Raw genomic sequence first — 14378 nt, 5'->3', positions numbered from 1 at the left:
TATTTATTTCACAGTGGCGCCATAAAACTGTCAAAAGACATCTGGCACCGTCACTTGCACTGAAACGAGCATTCAGAACCATTCTTCCGGAAACACTTTATTTGAACGCGGCGTCATTAGACTGTCATAATTATGACCCGACACTGCCATGAGCATTAATGAATGCTAAGAACAAATGTAATTTTTTGGTCATCTGGCAAATTATCTAACTTTTGAACAGATGTAAAAGATCCTAGCTGGACATAAATGGTGTGTTGGTGACATAATTTGCCGAAAGATACTTAATGACATCTGTCATTAGCATTCATTAATGCCCATAATAGAATAATCATGTCATGATTATAACAGTCTTATGGCAGTCTTATGACACCACTGTCAAATAAAGTGTTACCTATTAACCCAAATAAATCAACAAATAAGCTGCACTGGACAATAAGCCGCAGGATTCAAAATGAGGGTAAAAAGTACCGGCTTATAGTCCGAAAATTACAGTAATAAAAGAAAAATTAAAATAATTACGCTCCCAAGTAACACCGTACCCATAGTACTGTCCAGCACTAAACTCACTGCAAGGTATTAATGGCGATAGAATGGACGTCTAATTCGTTTAAGAGGGGGAGAATGGGAACACTTATTCTGAGCGCGGCGTCATAAGACCGTCATAATCATGACATAATACTGTCATTAGCATTAATGAATGCTTATGACAGATGTCATTATGTGTCATTCAGCAAATTTTGTCACCAACTCCGTTTATGTCCAGTCCGGATCTTTCATTCATACAAAAGTGAGATAATTTGCCCCGATGACACATAATGACATGTGTCATAAGCATTCATTAATGCTCATGACAATGTCATGTCATAATTGTGACAGTCTTATGACACAACGCTCAAATAAAGTGTTTCCAGAAGAATAGTTCTGAATACTCGTTTGAGTGCCAGTGACTGTGCCAGACATCCAATCCATTTTGACTAATGGGTGAATAAATGTTTGTCTTGACTGTTTTGTGGCAAAAGGTGGATTTTTCAGATGAATCTCCCATTGAATTACACCACAGTCGACGCAAATATTGCAGGAGACCTACTGGAGCCTGCATGGATCCGAGACTCACTCAGAAAACAGAAGTTTGGCGGTGGCAAAATCATGGTCTGGGGTTACATCCAGTATGGGGGTGTGCGAGAGATTTGCAGAGCGGAAGGCAACATAAATAGTCTGAAATATCAACAAATCTTAGCTGTCTCTTACATTCCTAACCATAAAAAAGGACAAATTCTGCAGCAGGATGGTGCTCCATCGCATACTTCAATCAAGATCCTCCAGGGCTGGCCAGCCCAGTCACCAGACATGAACATCATTGTGCATGTCTGGGGTAGGATGAAAGAGGAAGCATGGAAGACAAAACCCAAGAGAACTCTGGGAGACATGCAAGACTGCTTTCTTTGATGTTCCTGATGACTTCATCAAAAAATTGTATGAATCCTTGCTGAAGCCCATGGAAGCCATACAAAATATTAAATTTGGATCTCACAGCACCACTAGTTAATTCGCTTATGTTATGTAACGTATTTTTGTATTTGAAGTACATTTTTTGTTCAATTTTCACACTACTTTCTGTAGGCGACAAAACTTTTGTCTTGCCAAAATTTGACCTTTATGTCTTCATTAAATGACAAATCTTTTTTCAGTGAAACAAATATATTTTTGTACATTCAACATCATTTGGGAGGGTCTTAGCTTTCATATGAGCCATTTCTGAAACCAATTGAATAATTAAAAGTCAGATTATTAGCAATTTGTTTCTACAAAATGGATAAGCGACAAAACTTTTGTCAGGGACTGTAGACCCTTTACTATTGAAAGTGTAAATAAGAGGCATGAAGTCAACAGTTTCTGAAATCTCGATTTTATAATACAATAAATACATTATACAGAAAAGAACCCTTAGTAGGTTTGAAGCCTACTCATAAAAAGCCAAAGATAAAGTGTTTTAGAAGCTAATGGTGCAATTTGGCTAGCTTTCTTTTTTAGCCTGAGTGAAGGTCATACAATGGATACATGAACAGAAACGGGCTCGACTCAAAGTCAACTCGAATCTGAGAATGTCTTTACCACCATTTGTTTCAACAGCTCATGTAATGGGTGCAGGTATTCCTTAAAAAACAAAACTTGACATCAAGGATAATTCCCTCCCCTCAGAATGCTGCTACATATGAAATAAAGAGGGCAGTGCTTAGCGTCATCTCCTTAAGCCCTTTAAAGGTTGGAAATGTCACAAAAGTATCGATGACAAATTGCAGAGAAACAGCAGTAAAAAGTGGGTGACATAAGCTAGCTAAGAGGTAGTAGTAGCATCTATTTCTGTGGAAACCAGACAGCTGCTACAGTAGCAATGAAAAACATCTAGAGCTATCTCCCCACAAAATGGGTGATATTGTTATGGATTCCCTTTTTACAGCTATAGAGCCGCTATCCTCTTTCTACTGAGACCTGCTTATTGTTCAACATGGTCAAAGCATGCAAACAAAATGGTAAACAAGTGCTACAGGAGTGCTGAAAGTAGGGCTGCAAGTCTCCACTGATGATTTGATGAAAACTGGCATTTTTTTTTTTTTAAATTTATACACGAATGGGGAAAAAAAAATATTGAATATGTAACGTTAAAGAGACTGGGCAAATGTGTCTTTCAAAGTAAAAGCAGCAACTATCTTTGAAATAAACCGATAAAACTGCTTTAATGGAGGACTAGACAAATCTTGGAATATTTAGTATTATTGAGAGGCTGAAATTCAGCAGATTTGGAGAAGTTAAATAAGGTCTCTGAACGACTAATCGAGTCATTTGACAATCGACAAGTTGCTAATTGATGATTTCTTGCCCCTTTAACTTAAAGGTTTTGGTCTCTGTACGTTGATTGTAGAGTTTGGTCGAGTAAAATCTGTCCATTTGCTTGCAGCACTGTGCTAGCTAGCGGGTCAGCCCGCAGAATTCTTTGCAAGCACGCAGAAACCACCGTCGGGCCTGCTTTTTCCAGTCAAGTCACCACTAGAGTTGTGTTCCTGCTAGTTGACACGAATGCCTGAGATGAAGGGTAGGCCCGTGGGCACCCTTTTCTTGTATTCCACATATTCCTCAGCAAAGAAATTGATAAGGGAAATCTCCTCCTCCTCAACCCGCTCCCGAAAAAACCTCCAGCTGGCTATTGTGTAGCCCAATGTGCATACTGGGTTGCACAGCACCACCTGAAGGAGACAAGTGGGAAAACAGGGATTCTTTAGGTATCAGCAAATCTCATTTAATGCCACTTTAAACAAAACGAATGACCATGCCCAACTGCAGATTTTTTCACACACACAAATTGTAAGTAGAGTTGTTTGATAACGACTTTTTAACAGATAACTGATATTGTCCAACGCCAAAAATCTAATATAGATATCAAACCGATAACGATCTATGCGTTTGCGGATGTAACATATTATGGCTAATTGTATTGCTATGATAAAAATAATTAAAAACCGATGTTAATATTATCCGATATAATTTTTAAATTATTTTATTTGCCGATATTATTGGCTACCCGATAATATCGGACAACTCTAAAAAATAATGTAAAGAAAAGTTTAACCGTGAAGTTTACATAATTTTTAATGCCTAAAATATTTAGTTTATTGCTTTTTAATGCTTTTCAAGCCCTGCATTTTGGCAAAATCAATTTAATGACTTTTAATGCTTTTTAATGACCAGCATAAACCCCGAAAAAGATGTTCAATTCATTCAATTTCATTCAGAAGGTTGTCATAATATTTAAAGAATATCCCATTTTACTCTTTCACACAGGAATTACGATTTTCCATCAATATTTTTATTACATTAATATAAGAGAGGGGTCTCCAACGTGCCTCCCAGGGGCTAATTGCGGCCCAGGGCACAATATTTTGCGGTCCCCATTTGATATCCAATTGTGGTATTCGTGTTACTCGCGTGTATTTTGCAATAGGCAATCAAAAATATCAGAATAATTTTAATAAATTGAAGGATCCATTTTTGAAGAAAAAAACATTTGAAAATTGAAACCTCAAAAATAATAAAACAAATTGTGGTAAATTGGAAAAAAAGTAGTATGTAAGTAATAAAGACAAACATTCAAATAAGTGTGGTTTGTGCGTATTTCTAGGAATTTTTATTGATTTATTTATTCTGTGACCTGGCATAGTCTAACACTTGGTTGCCACTAAAGGTGCACGATACGTATCGGTCCTATAATAGAAATTATAAAATCATCCCAATAAATCCGATAACATTATTAATAGCCCCGATATTATACAATATTTTAGGCACGGTGTCGGTAGATTGGGATGTGTGCGTTTGATTCCACTCATGTTTTGTCAGTAAGCAAACTTTTGTTATTGTTCTAGAGGCCATAATTTTCCATCACTGAGTGATTAACATTACTATGGCAATTAGAAAATGTTTGCATTTTACGGCATTTATTTGAAAAAAATAAATATAGGAACTCTATTTGAAGTCAAAACTGTTCTTGTCTTAGTTTTGTTCATTATAATAATGTTCATGTCAACATGAAGAATCTGGTTAGGTCAAAGGCAAATCTGCCGAATCCACCACTAGTATTTTTGAACTTCAGGTGTTCAAAAACTCAGGTGAATATACATTTAAAAATTATATATTTATTATCGGTTATCATATCGGTATCGGCCTTGAGGAGCAGGAAGTTATCGGTTTCAAAAAATGGATATCGTGCGCCCCTAGTTGCCATAGATGTCCAATCCATAACTGGGGGTGCTTTAGAAAAGTAATTAATTACAGTTACAAATTACTTCTCCCAAAAAGTACTTGTGTTAGTAACTCAGTTAACTGAATGTAAGAGTAATTAGTTCCTTGGCAAAGTAACTGGTGATAATTTTCATGTTTTTTTTTTTCACGGGAAAAAAAAAAAAAAGGCACACAATGTGAAGTTTAAAGGGTTTTTGGGACAACTGGCCCTAGTCCAATTCTTTACCGTAAACTTAACTAGACCCAGGGGTATTGCGGATATTGCGATAACTAGATTACTATCTAGTTACTTTGCTTAGTGTGGACGTCATTTAATGTTCTGAATCAAAAAGCTGTTAAAATTGCTCCCGTTATTGCATTAGCTCCCTTCTGTCTACTTTCGACGTTTAAGTTTTAAAACGGTTGCGTCATTTAAAGATAGATTTAAGTCAAGATTTTAGCCGATTTAGGAGCATTTTAGATAAAAAGTTACTTCGGTTCGCTAGGAAGTTTCTCTCCGACAGAGCCTTCCTGAGAGGTCTACTGCTTTAAGATGGCGGCTGTTTACCAATGCATCTAGTTTTTTATACATGTTGCTAATGCCGTCATGTCTGCCATTTGCATCTAGTTCTATAATATGTGATATCTACCGTAGCATCATGTGGGCGTAGTTTGAAGGCTATAGTCAGGTAATATTGGAGCCACCTAGCATTGCGTTTGCAACAGCGTCACAACTCCCTTGCCTCCTCACCACTCCTGCTCTGCGCTCTCGTCTCCGTGACTTTTATCGCGTCATTCAACAAACATAGTAACGCACGCTTTTTTCCCGCCTCAGTAACGGTAATGGCGTTGCCAAGATAAGAAAAGTAATTAATTACTCACTACCGCAAAAAAATAACGACGTTAGTAACGCCATTATATTCTAACGCCGTTATTAACAACACTGGGTGTAAGTGATCGCTGTCAATAGCAACCAATGAGTTAATACTTAGAAATAAAAAATACATTTTAATTATCCGGTCTTTTTCACCTGATTCTGATCCCCGGAAAATTTCCCCATCATGTAATCCAAACAGGGACATCCCCAGTAGAAATTGTGACGAGCAACCCCGTTCTCCCTACCAATAAGAACTATGACTAAATACAGACCTGTGTTCCGATGCTCCAGTAAAACCAGCCCACATAGGAGGGGTGTCTGAAGAAAGCGTAAACTCCGCTGGTAACCAGCACGTGACTATAAGCCTTTTCATTCTGGACAATGTGGTTAAAGTTGGATCCTGCTGTCAACATGGCTGTCTTGCGGAGGGCCTCGCCACACATCACCATTAGTAGACCGAGGAAACTCAACCACCTGAGCTGCTTCAGCTCTGAAAAGCAAGATGAGGCATCTTGTCAGTCGATTCCAAGTGGGGACCTGACTGGTCCAGTGCGCACCGACCTGGGAATATGAGCGCTTCCACGGCGAATTCCAGCCATGAGGAGACAGCAGCTAAAGAATACTCTAAACTATGGTTCAGCAGGAAGGAGTCTAGTGACAAGCTGCGAGGGTTAATGATGGCAGTCACCAAGTACTCGGTGTAATGGAAGAATGCCAAGGAGCACATATACCTGCGGAGAGGTGAACATACTACACATGTTTAAGCTCTAACCAGCAAACACTTGGCCATACAATGAAGTTGGTTTATTAGTATGAGATTTGATACTATTTGATTTGAAGCCTGTAACATGATGTAGTATTCGTTTACATACCAGCCAAAATGCGTCAAAGTGATTTCGGTGAAGCTTATGATTAGACCACAACCAAAGATGACGCCCAAAAGACAAGCTCTTACAGCAACCTGAATAAATAAATAAAAACATATTTTTAAACTTTAAAAAAGCGGAGGGCAATCACAGACATCACGATCAGTTGACGGGAAACGGGGCCGCTCCGTAGGGGCCTAGTGTCAAAAACTTAAATAACAAATATTTTCAAAAACAAAGCTGCTAGCAACCGAAAACCAAAACAGGCACCTCCCTTAGGCATACGTGAGTCTCCATGAGCAGCGGCAAAAAAAAAAATTGTCGCCGTTCCCTAATATATTTTTATTAGGGCTGTCAAAAATATCGCGTTAACGGGCGGTAATTAATTTTTTTCGTTAATCACGTTAAAATATTTGACGCAATTAACGCACATGCCCCGCTCAAACATTAAAATGACAGTACAGTGTAATGCCCGCTTGTTACTTGCTTTTTGAAGTTTGGCACCCTCTGATGGCGCTTGGGTCCAACTGATTTTATGGGTTAATACCATGAGTGAGCATGGTGTAATTATTGACATCAAAAATGGCGAACTACAAGTTTATTTTTTGATTGAAAATTTTACAAATTTTAATAAAACAAAAACATTAAGAGGGGTTTTAATATAAAATTTCTATAACTTGTACAAACATTTATTTTTTAAGAACAACAAGTCTTTCTATTCATGGATCGCTTTAAGAGAATGTTAATAATGTTGATGCCATCTTGTTGATTTATTGTTATAATAAACAAATACAGTACTTACATATATACCGTATGTTGAATGTATATATCCGTCTTGTGTCTTATCTTTCCATTCTAACAATAATTTACAGAAAAATATGGCATATTTTATAGATGGTTTGAATTGCGATTAATTACGATTAATTAATTTTTAAGCTGTAATTAACTCGATTAAAAATTTTAATCGTTTGACAGCCCTAATTTTTATATAAGTATAATAAAACTTATAATGGCTATAAAATTCTCAGATTTTATGCTAGATGCACAAAAATCACCAAATGCAGAGATAATCGCCTATATTCTCAGAATCAATAGCAACATTTAACGTATCATATAAGTCTTTGCCAGAAATAGCTACTTATTTTCATTTTAGTGCAATTTTGACATAAGTTTCCAACAGCTAACAAATCACTCAATTTTCACATCAGAAACAATACTTGAAAGTAGGGCTGCAGCTATCGAATATTTTAGTAGTCGATTAATCAATGGACTAGTTAGTTCAAATAATCGAGTAATCGGATAAGAAACATGAAAAATGAAAATACCTGAGCTGGGCCTCAAACGGTATAAAAATTTTTTCAAAAATGAGGATCAAAGTACAACAAAAGAACAATTGACTAACCTACATAGAAAAAGTCCGCTAGCTTAAATGCTTTAAAATGCTAATGTTTTTTAAAATGCTCTTAACAAATGGCTTAGACACATATTCCCGCAAAAAAGGCTAAATATACCTATAAACTGAATCATGAGTGCATTAAAAAACATTAGCTCAAACAAAAACTTAGCTTATGTTGGTATTAACAGGGAGCAGTTGGATTCAGCCATGTGAAAAGAGGCAGACCAGAGGGCAGTGTATCCACCCTAATCAATAAAACTAAATGCAAACACTTTCAAAATTAACCATTACAATGCCACTTTAATTAAACAAATACTCGAAGCAACAAAATTTTATTTGAATTTTTTTTTCTAATCGAATACTCGAGTTAATCGATTAATCGTTTCAGCACTACTTGAAAGCATGCAGAATCATCTTAATTTTACTCCACAAAAGCAAATTTTGCATTTTTCTATATACAATCGCAACTTATTTAGGTTGAATTACGATGTCACTATTGCCTCAGCACGTCTTGTGTGCCTCATAAAATAAAACACGTAAAAGCCAATTTTTTGGGGGGATGGATGCAGAAATTTCTAAATTACTAGTTTTTCGCCCCAAAACGGGCAGTTGGCCAAAAATTAACTGATTATTTGAATGTAAAGTTACACTATTGTGTATTGAAACAAAATATTAAAAAAAAAAATATATATATATATATATATATATACATAGTATATATATTAAGAGATTTTTCTTTTGAAAATATTTTTCGTTTCGAAGCAACTTATTTTTTGATTTAATAATAAAGACACAAATGTCCTAGCCAAAATGTGGCCCAAATGCAAAACTACATTACTTCAATCAAAAAGGTTGTTTCAATAAAAAAAAACTTGACTTCAATCAAAAAATAAAATAAAAATTCAATCAAAGAAAATGTTTTCAAATGCATTTCTTTGAGTTTCAAATTTATTATTGCATTTAAACACTTTTTTTTTTTTAATGATGTGACTTTTTTTTTGATTGAAGCAACTTTTTGATTGCATAATAAAGACAAATCTACCTCCATAGTTTTGATTCACATGCTCTATAGCTAGTGGTTTGAATGCTATCTATTAGCTTAGCTTTCACCCTAAAAAACAAGGTAGGGTTGGTTGTCACGCCATCAACAGTTAGTCAGACCTGTTTTGACAAATTAAATCATGGCCCATCAAGAAATAACGATCTTAATTACTCTTATAATATAAGAGAACAACACAGAAAGAAAACGAGAAGACAATGCTATGGTATAGCATTTGATTAATTAATTAATAATATATTAATTAGTGCTGTAACGATTAATCGATTAATTCGAGTAATTCGATTAGAGAAAAGCAAATTTTGCTGCTTCGAGTATTCATTAAATCAGAGTGGCGTTGTAGTGGTTTGTTTTGAAAGTGTTTGCATTTAGTTTTATTGATTTGGGTGGATACATTGCCCCCTAGTGGCAACAGTGAATATGACATAACTCATTTAACATGGCTGAATCCAGCTGCTCCCTGTTAAGCCTAACATAAGGTAAGTTTTAGTTTGAGCTAATATATTTTTTTATGCATTCGTAATTTAGTTTATAGGTATATTTAGCTGTTTTTTTTTTTTTTTTGTGAGAATGTGTTTGAACGATTTGTTAAGAACATTGCAAAAAAAAGTTAGCATTTTATCGCATTTATGCTGGAGGACTTTTGCCAAGCAAGTTAGCTAATTGTTCTTTTGTTGTACCTAGATGCTGTTTTTTTTTTTTAATACCGCTTAAGGCTAATCTATTTTAATGTATTTCTAAATGAAAGTGGAATTCTGCAGTTTGAAGAAACGATTGGGAATTCTAGTTTGTATTTGCATTAAACTCCCTTTTGCAATTGCAATCTAAGTAAGCCTTTGTTTTACATATCCTAAAATTTATTCTGCAACGCGTTAAATGTTCCTAACCCAATTACGCGAGTATCCAAACTAGTTGATAGTTTAATCGACTACTAAAATAAATGATAGCTGCAGCCCTACTATTAATCAATAATTAATCATTTTTTTGATACTTGAAATCAAAAGCAGAGATAATCACTAGAGGTGTGCAAAATTTCCGATTCTTAGATTATTCGCGATTCGGCCATGGAAGATTCGAGAACGATTCACAAACATCCAAATTCCGATTATTGAAATATGCCAAGTAAAGCGGAAGTACAACACACTCAGCGCGCCGCGCGGACTTCGGGACGGAACGGAGCGGGAGTAGCTAAACATTATGCTTCTCATTAACCGGCCCCTCGGGTAATGCCAACGCTCAACTCACGGCTCTAGCTCAACTCATGCCACGAGATAAAAAAACACAACAACATACCTGACTGCTGCCGAAAAGCTGCTACAAGTACAGCTAAGCTACATAATGTTACGGTAGATATCATTTATATAGGACTAGATGGATTATAGACTCGGTAGCGGTAGCAGCACATCTGCAAAAAGCTAGATGCGGGCGTTAGTAAACGGCCGCCATCTTAAAGCAGTAAACTTCCCTGCAATGCTGTTGTAGCGAACCTTCCAAGCAAACCTAATTAACTTTTTAACTAAAATACTCCTAAATCGGTAAAATATTGACTTGAATCTATCTTTAAAATAGTTTTAAAACTTTCACATGTAAAAAGTAGACAAAAGGGAAATTATGGAATAACGGGAGCAATTTTAACAACTTTCACGGTTGATTCACAACATTAAATTAATTGAATGTAGTTTAAAGCTGCTGATACAGAATGGGGACTGGAGTTTTTTTATTTAATGTTATTTTTGTATATTTGTTTACTGCTATATGTTAACTTGATACTGAAATAGTAGTTTGGTTTAGCCTGAGAGTATTTTTGAACAATTTTGGAACCAATGTACAAAACTTTATTTTATATAAAAAAATAAAATAAAAAAAAAAAAGGAGGGGGGTGCATCAATAATCGTTTTATAATCGAATCGGAGTCTCTGAATCGTAATCGTAATCGAATCGTTAGGTGCCCAAAGATTCCCAGCTCTAATAATCACCATTAGTTCATGAAGGTGTTATTGACTTATCTCTACAAATGAGAAAGCATATGCAGGTTTTAGTCAACTAGTAATGGAAAAACAAGGGACAAATACAAGGCTAATCAGCAAACTTTAAACCTCCATAGCTCCCTTATTTGTTCACGGAATTACTAGGCCTGTCGCGATAACAGATTTTTGCGTGCGATAATTATTCTTATAAATTATTGTGATATGCGATATTATTGCGCCCCCCCCAATTTTTTTTAAAACCAATTTACAATAACACAGTGAGAATACAGTATACAGTAATAGATCAAGTACACCCATTTAAACGCGATAAATATTTACTCTTAAATTCAAAAACACTTTTTAAGAAATCACAACTAAAAACAATAGACCATGCCTCTTAAGTAAAAAACAACAATACTGATACCGCACAGAAACACAGAATAAATAAAATGTGTTTAAAACAAAATAATAATAAAATTGCACTTAATAACTTAAGCACTGAGGCATATGAAAACTTTTCCCGTCACAGCTTCTGCAGTGGTGTTCCATAGGGATGCAACGATACAGTTAAGTCACGGTTCGGTACGATTTTTGATACGGGGGACACGATTTTCGATCCGATTCAATACATTTAATGCTCTGTAAAGAAAATAACAATTATATTTTTTGTTTCGTTTTTTTTTTTTTTTTTTTTTTTGCTAACGAGCAAAAATTAAACTGCCATCATATAAACATACATCTTAGTGTATAATATTTATGTGCTTACTTCTTACTGATCTGAAAAATTTTTGTATAAAAGTGCTGAGAACAATCTTTACTGTTTGTAAAGTGAGGCAGGGCACACTGTTGATTGCTACAGCTCTCTTAGCAGCTAGGTTTACTACATGAGCAAGACATCCTATTTGTGGTCCGAATCCATCTGTGTCACGTACTGAATTAACAATATTTGCAACATTATCTGGTATGGATTGATTTGGCCTTCTTAACTCCCATTCAGTCATGACAGTTAAGAATTCATTGATGTAGTATATGGACTACGTGTCCCATAATCACTCTGGGCTCACGTAGCCAATGGCATGGACGTAACACATCTAGTTTGCCATTTCATGATATCTATTGTGTGGGCGCATTAAAAAAGTTAGCAAGCGCCGCTGAAGTCACGTCTGCTCATTACTACACAACAATGTTTTGGCGGACTTCGTTGTAAATATCTGGCGTTGTGCCGAAAAATAGCCGCCCCGCGTTAAATGTCACTCCTGACGGGAGCGCCCACACGTCAACAACACCGGCGCGCCGTAGATGGTCCACAGCCGGTATACGTTGAACAATACAATATAATGGGAACGATTGGCTCCGGTGCTAGTTTTTGCCGGACCTGGAACGAAGATGCATTTTGCGCAGTTGGTAACGAGGAATCCGAACTGTTAAAAGCACGTCTGCCGCACGTGCACGCGAGTCGATAAATCGCAGCGGAAAAATTACCGCCTTCATTTTTATTTATCGCGCGATAAATGGAATTACTGCATATTGCGACAGGCTTAGGAATTACATCATCTTGGTATCATGATTAACCTTGTACGTTTAAATCGGCATACGCAGTGTATCGCAAATTGTATCGTATCGTGAGGTTCTCACCCCTAGTTGACACTTAATGACTTCAACTCGTTGCAAATCATGCTCAATCATAATTGTATATATTTTTGTGACGATTACACTTCTAATCGCGTTCACCTACCAAAACGGGTGAATTGTCGACATTTATAAGTTACTAGGCCATAAATATCTTGGTCTTGGATTTGGTTTATGAGTTTCGACAGTAAATTTCGTACCATAACAAGGAACAACGAAATACATGTGTGACGTACCGGCTAAATACACCAAAATATGGATGAATGATTCCCATTTCAAATCAATTTAATATTTTTAAGTCATTACAGCTTGTGAAGACCACACTGTCAGCAAACTTGTGTTGTTGTACTTTAACTTAAGCTGATAGGATTAACAACGTGGACCGCTATCGACTTAGTCTCGGTCTCGATTGTGACACGTAACGCAAATTCACATTTGACAGAGCCTAATTTACAGGTTAGAAGAAATTATTAGTAGAAAAGTGAAAGTTCGATAGCTGGCGTTTGTGCTTACCTTGTATAGCGGTCCCCTACATGTTATTAACAGGAGGCCGTTCATAAGAGCAACATGCAAACAAATTGCAATTTTTCCGGGAGTTTCCGTTAAATAGTCAAAAACCCAGTCGAGGTGACCAAAGCAGGATCTTATTAAGGGTATTGTGACAACGCTGAGACCTAGAATAAAGCACCTAAGACTTACTCTACCCTCAAGTACCAACTTACTACCTGCCATGATGGAAATGAATTGATTCGTCCAAGTATCGCGAGATCCTATGGTGCATTCTTGGTCAAGAGGGAGGGTAGGGATTTCTGGTGCTGTATTCATCCGAGCTGGGAATTTTCAACTTCATTGAGAGAAAAAGACTACTGTATTACAAAATTGTTGCGACTTGGTTTTATCCTTACTAACCTTTTATTAGGAACCCATTTTACTCATTGGCTGCCATTGACAGCGGTAGACGTCTAATCTATTTTAACTGGCTGAGACTGGCAGCCCTCTCGATTCGGGCGAGGGAAAACGCAGTTCATTTTTGATGCTCGTCAGAAGACGTCTTTTGAAAAATGTAAAAAATAAGAGTTATTACAATTGAAACCTGGCCTCCGCATATGTGTGTACATATGCCGGAAAACACTCAGGTTCCGCTCTGAGAACCCCAATTTGGCCAAATTAAAAAATTGTCCTATATGCATGTGTGATACATCATTGGAAAGCTTAAAATCTGAATTTTCTGGGGGAAGAAAATTTTTGAAAAGGAGGGCATTAAAAAAAATAAATTAATTAAATAAACAGCAAGACCCCAACTGGAGGTGAGAGCACGCGAGAGCAGAATTAAAGACACCACGATTTTAACGAGACATTGTTGCGTACTTATCTCGTTTCCATCCAAAAACTCCATGCCGCATGTATCACCGTGTGTCAAGACACAGCAGTGACTGGCTACAGCCGGATTTTTGGGGGATTTTATGGGTGAAACATGGTAATATAACAAGGGTCAAGGAGTGGTCAAGATTTTCGTTTTTATATATTTACCCTTTTAAACTTTTTTTAAAAAAATTCTTTGTTTGGATCGATTATTTATCATCTAAAATATTGGGGAAAATGCGACTAACAGAAAAAAATACAATTAAGCGATAGTTATGCGGTACATATGTGACTTTTTCAGACTAATTTTTTCATTGTGACGTAATTTGTTTAGGTTTAAAATATGCGAGTGAATAATGTTTTTTAACGTCTTTTTTAACTAAATATTAGACATCAATTAATGATTCCAAGCTAAAAATGACATTTTGAATAAAAATTACGATTACTTACCTTC

General features: G+C 36.2%; 1 protein-coding gene across 1 annotated transcript; it reads right to left on the bottom strand.

Moving 5' to 3' along the window:
* Nucleotides 1–2585: 2585 nt before the first annotated feature.
* Nucleotides 2586–13320, bottom strand: icmt (isoprenylcysteine carboxyl methyltransferase). The gene is made up of 5 exons (XM_057857627.1): nt 13076–13320; nt 6520–6608; nt 6209–6378; nt 5920–6137; nt 2586–3242 (listed from the first exon to the last, which is right to left on the bottom strand). Exons 1-5 carry the CDS (start codon nt 13292–13294, stop codon nt 3063–3065), a joined length of 876 nt encoding a protein of 291 aa, XP_057713610.1. The 5' UTR covers nt 13295–13320; the 3' UTR covers nt 2586–3062.
* Nucleotides 13321–14378: the final 1058 nt, after the last annotated feature.

The sequence above is a fragment of the Corythoichthys intestinalis genome, chromosome 2, assembly GCF_030265065.1.
Source record: "Corythoichthys intestinalis isolate RoL2023-P3 chromosome 2, ASM3026506v1, whole genome shotgun sequence".
Taxonomy (NCBI): Eukaryota; Metazoa; Chordata; class Actinopteri; order Syngnathiformes; family Syngnathidae; genus Corythoichthys; species Corythoichthys intestinalis.
This window is presented reverse-complemented; position numbering and strand designations above follow the sequence as displayed.

Coding starts and splice junctions, on each gene's coding strand:
- icmt (XM_057857627.1), bottom strand. CDS start 13,294: ATGGCAGGTAGTAAGTTGGTACTTGAGGGTAGAGTAAGTCTTAGGTGC. Junction 6,379..6,519: donor ACTTTGACGCATTTTGGCTG/GTATGTAAACGA, acceptor ACCTCTCCGCAG/GTATATGTGCTCCTTGGCAT. Junction 6,138..6,208: donor GGAAGCGCTCATATTCCCAG/GTCGGTGCGCAC, acceptor CTTGCTTTTCAG/AGCTGAAGCAGCTCAGGTGG.